General features: G+C 39.2%; 1 protein-coding gene across 1 annotated transcript in view; it reads right to left on the reverse strand.

The window, feature by feature from the left end:
• Nucleotides 1–4,266: 4,266 nt before the first annotated feature.
• LOC110105725 (putative glucan endo-1,3-beta-glucosidase GVI) overlaps nucleotides 4,267–5,372 on the reverse strand; it is a 2,368-nt gene continuing 1,262 nt past the window's right edge. The window contains exon 3 of the mRNA XM_020835330.2: nucleotides 4,267–4,855. Coding sequence (XP_020690989.1) covers nucleotides 4,370–4,855 — 486 coding nt within the window. The 3' untranslated portion in view covers nucleotides 4,267–4,369. The remainder of the gene's footprint in view (nucleotides 4,856–5,372) is intronic.

The raw sequence follows: 5,372 nt of genomic DNA on the forward strand, positions 1-5,372 counted from the left end.
CCCATTTATGACAGGTAAACCCTTAGAGGAATGATTTTGGAATTGAACGGGTGTACGTGAGAATGGAGAGAAAGAGAAATACGCTTGAGAAAACTATAACTAAGGGTGATGAAATACTTAGAATCTAAATTAATACAAAAATATCAAAAGATGTAGAAGAGTCAAAACGCTCCTCATTATATCTTATTTATAGTAATTTGATAGCTATAGGAAAGGCTAAACCCCCCAAAAAATAAAAAGTACAACCCTATAAAGACTATCCTAGACACATGTCACCTCTAGGCTGGCTAGCTGAGGGAGAGCGAGGATTGTAGTTTGATAATTTATCTCTTTACAAACTCAATAACATCGAGTATGCACTTAGGCGAGTTCTATAGTGTGGGCAAGTTTGATAGTACTGAGTAGAGTGGCCGAGTCTGCGAGTGAGTTTAGAGTAAGGAGTGACTTGGTCGACGAGGTCCTCCATTGGCCCTAAGAGGGGCAAACCTTCCTTTGTAGACCTGTGAGAGTGGGTCCTACTATTCCTTCGTCGAGTTTCTCTATAGGGCTTATCCGATGCGAGTCATCCCCCTATAATCTGCTAACTACCTGATAAATATATGTCAAGACATATATGAGTATATAGCTTAAGCTTAAAAGCTCCTATATGTTTATACATATATATAAGTTGAGTTAATTATAATTTGAATCAAATTTTGTTCAAGTCATAACTATTTTTTTATATATATTTCAAATAAATTGAAATTAGAGTAATCATGGTGCATGATTCAAGTTTCATACGTATGTATCAACTTTAATTATTCATTTTATAAATAATATATGCATATTATAGAGATGCCATGTTTAATGAATATATTCATGATGAGCAGCCACTTTTTCATCTCATAATTTCTCTTTTGATATTTCAATAACTAAATTAAATTGTCTAACGGGTCTTTATCATAGGATGCCCAAGTCATGGATGATCCATTGAAGCTTTCAATGTGCTTGTCAAGAAGGGTGAAGATCGAAGATATCACGATTGCAAGAAATTATTGTGTGCAGAGTTTGGATGAGTTACGTGGCTTGTACATAGGGTGTGTAGTATACACACCCTATGTATAAGTTATGCATATAATGTGTATAAGCAACATTACTTGATTTTATTGAAGTTTGAACACGATTTATGTCCGGTGGGGGTGTCAAAAAGGTGAGGCTCAGGCCGAACCCGAGTTGACCCTGGTCTAAACAGGTCAACCAAAATCCTAACCGATTTTACAAACGGGTACAGATTTTCAACCCGAACCCGAACCCGACCAGCGAAAATTGTTGCGATCATGCAAACAACGGAACAAGCGTGGGTTGAGGCGGCAGTGAATTAGCGCTGTGGTTCTGTCTGGGTGACGCGAGGCGAGGCCGAGGCGGAGCAACCATAGTATGGCGAGGTCGAGGCGGACCTAACCTGGTCGAGGTGTCGTGACTCGAGCGAACCCTGCATGGCTAGGCGGAGTGGTAGAGCACTAGAGCAGCCTCAGCTTGCATAGCGACGACAGGGCGACGCGACAGCCTGACCGCCGTCACGAGTAGACGGCTAGACCAGATTGGGCGACGCGACGCGATAGGCCGGTATGCGATGGGCAAAACGGGTCAACTCCGGGTTGTTGCTCAACCCGAACCCGATCCTTTTTTTTTTTTTTTTGAAACCGGATTTTTCCAGGTCAGGCTTCGGGTTGTGTCAAAAAATTGACACCCCTAATATTCGGGCTCCGCACATAATAATTTCTCAAAGATTGTAAAATATTATCTCATTTTATTTTTTCTTTCACGCCATATCAAAGATAAGACTGATGCGGAATCTTCTTTTTTTCATGGCTGCTGAAAGCATTTGAAGAGAAGGGGTTCATCAAGACTTGTCGGCAACGTACGCAACGTGGCTCGTGAAGTCCGGACAGAGTCGCAAGTGCTCACGTAAAGCCGAGCAAGCGTGCTTGAAATTCCATGCAGTGCATGTGCGATGTAGTCGAATGGCTTAAGAGAGTCACGCAAAGGATAGATAGGGCTTTGGTGGCCATTTCTGCATGACGTTCTGGGTTGCTAGAAGGTGGCCTTGTTTACTCAATCTTTCATGCTGGATGGTGTCTTTGCTGTTCTTATTCTCTTTCTCTCTCTCTCTCTCTCTCTCTCTCTCTCTCTCTTTGATGCAATCAACTGCTTCAAAAATTTTGAATAATTGAAAGATGAAACGTCTAAGGGTTCCTTTGGAAGGTTTTAGATTTTTATGAAGTTAAGTTTGAAGTTGTTGTGGATTAAATTATTTAATTATTCTAGTTGTAAAAAGGCAGCTTCCATTATCTATATATATAATAATAATGAGAAAGTAACTAGAAAAAAGCGAGGAAGTAATATTAGTAAAAGAAAATTAGAATTGTTGTCTAAAAAGCAAAGCAACAAGAATGTTATCTCAAACATATCCTAAGTATTATGTTTATTGGGTCCATCTAGGGATGCAAACGAGTCAAGTCAAGTTTGAGTCAGACCTAACTGGAGCTCGACCAACAAGCGAAATATTGAGGTTAAACTCAAGTAGATCTAGCTTAGAAGGCGAGCTCGGCTTGCGCCACTTAAACAAGCTCGTCGAGCGGCTCGATTATGTGGTTCGAGTTTGATTTCGTGTCCACTTCTATCCTGCATCACATGTCAGAGAGATTCTGCCCTACGTATCGCGTGCGAGCTTCGATTCCACTTGCGTCCAATGTCCAGTCCCTTCAAATTTGTCTTTTTGCATTGCTATCCCGCCTTCCTGCCCTTGCGATTTCGCATCTGAGCCCGCTTCTTGCCCCCCAAGATTTCTCATCTGAGCCCGCTCGCGAGTAATCGAGCTAGGCATTAGCTTGATCGTACTAAATAAGCCAACTAGCTCGTTAATGAGTCGAGCTCGAGCCGGCAGGGCTCACTTGCACCCCAAGGTCCATCAACACAAAATTCACATGTTCTACTTCTACAACACCAACATCTTAGTCATCCACAATAATCAATTACAAGTTCATAACTGAAACATCAGCCATAAACTTACTAGAGACAGTACTCTTGCTATTTTGTTAATCCACGATCATTCTCCTCCCCTTAGACATCTAATTGTGCTATCAAAGTTTCAAATTTGTGTCCTACGATGCCAAATTGATGAAAAATGTTAGAGAAAATGGAAGAAAAAGTAGCCATGAAGGAGAGGAACCCGAGAGAAGAGAAATGAAAAAGAGTAAATGGTGCTGCCTGTTGGAATCAGTAAAGCTGAGATTCTTGAATGGCAAATGAATTTGATTACAGGTTTAAACTTGATATCATGGCTCTGTTTGGGATAGCTTTTGATCACAAATTTTTTGCCGCTTCTAAGAAATTTTTACATAAGAATTTTGTTTAAAAAAAAGTAAGAAAACTATCATAAAAGAAGCCCTTATGTGAATAACGAATTCACGCAATCAACAGCTCATTATGATTTGTTATTGCTTGATTACAATGCTCCTAAATGTTAATGCAGAATCTGTGCGCTTAATGTAATAATGTTCTGTTCACAAAGCAATTCATCACTGCAGAAAATAAACAAAGGACCTGTGACAAATACTTGTCCTAAAAAACTTATGATTACATTCTCATGAATCAAAACAGCATCAAAATCTTTAAAATATTTTGAAAGATAAAGTACTTTTTTTGGGACAGTTTGAGCGATTCGAGTACTGCTCTCACAGGTCGAGCCGCAAGATAAAGTACTACAAAGCCACTAGTTTGAATATCTTGTCATTACCACATGATAACAGATTAATTATTCTGTGCGGATATCAAACGTCGTCCAAAGATCAACAAGAATACGTCACGTCACCCCTTCGTTCGGTACTGCGGCTCGGTACCGCCGATGTAGCGCATTCTGGTTGGTCTCCGGAAGGAGTTCTGTGTCCGGCCTCCGCGCGACTTGGTTTAGCTTTTTGCTCGATTTAAGATAAGATAAACTAACATTACGAGTATGTTTGGGATAACTTTGATTTTCATATCACTGTATTTCTGTTTCACTCCTAACTTTCATTGTTTTCAAAAAAATTTTATACTAAAAAGCTCTTTTTTTTAACAACAGCTTTAAAAAAAGCTGATTTTCCATAAGAGTTTTACATTATCTTATATGAAAAACTACGATCATCCCAAACATGCCCTAAATAGATAAACGCTGATAGAGTGAATTCATAACTTTGCTCAAGCAAATAAGCAGAGATTAGGCTGAAGGAAATCAAATCAATAATGTCCATTAAACTCAAAAAACTATAACAAAATATCCGAAATCAAATAAATCACAACCCATCAATCTCCAATCCATCTCCTTTTTCTCTTTACATAAACTAAATAACTAAAAATCAACATGATAAACCTCAGTCATATCAGGATAAAACATGCCAAAGTTCCTTTCTGTTCCTACAGGCTTCTGATCCTCATTAAACATGGCAAACATATAAACCTCCAGCGGCTTCCCTGGGAACTTAGGAGTCCCAGCAGCTTTGTTCACATGCTTCACCAAATTATTGTTATAAATCCTCGCATTATCGACGGTGGCTCCGGTTTCGCCGCCGGCTGATGGCCATCCTGTCTCTGATACGACGACATCGACCCCAGACCCATCGAGTCTTTGTAAAGCCGAGTAAACTGAGTCAACCATCGCATCGAAGAGGTTCGAGTAGCCGAGACTACCATCTTGAACCACCACACCACTTGCTTGGAACAATGAGTAGTCTAATCTGACCTGTCCTGGGTTCCCAGAATAAGCAAAGTAAGGGTACACATTGACTAACAATGGTGAACCATTTGATGCCAGGAAGGAGATTATTGGCCCCAATACCTGTTAGTTTTCATTGAAAATAATATACAAATTAGATTGAAAGATATGAAAAGAAGAGCTGTAATGAGAGAAACTAATGAAGCATATCATAGACAGACAACAAAAATTATTCTGTGCGGATCCAGGACGGTGTCCGGAGACTAGCCAGAACCTGCCATGTCATTTTTTTGCTCGGTACTGGTGCTCGATACTGTTGTGTACCAGATGATACGATGTGTTCTAATTGGTCTCCAAACCGTCCAACATCCGCACATAATAATTTCTCCATAGACAGCATGTAGTTTACACATATAAAATTTTAATTTTCAATTCAAATTTTTAATTTGGAAATTTAATTACGTTTTGACATATTACACCTATTTCAAATTAAAATAAAAAAAAATATGTTATGATTAAAATTTAGGATTTGTTTTGGGCAATTTTCTTACAGCTTGGATTTTCAGATCATAATCATAATTCTGATGGGCTATTGTTTTCTCGTTGCTTTCTAACAAAAATTTATGTACTAGAAAGCTGC

Source organism: Dendrobium catenatum, unplaced genomic scaffold (assembly GCF_001605985.2).
Source record: "Dendrobium catenatum unplaced genomic scaffold, ASM160598v2 fragScaff_scaffold_133, whole genome shotgun sequence".
Taxonomy (NCBI): Eukaryota; Viridiplantae; Streptophyta; class Magnoliopsida; order Asparagales; family Orchidaceae; genus Dendrobium; species Dendrobium catenatum.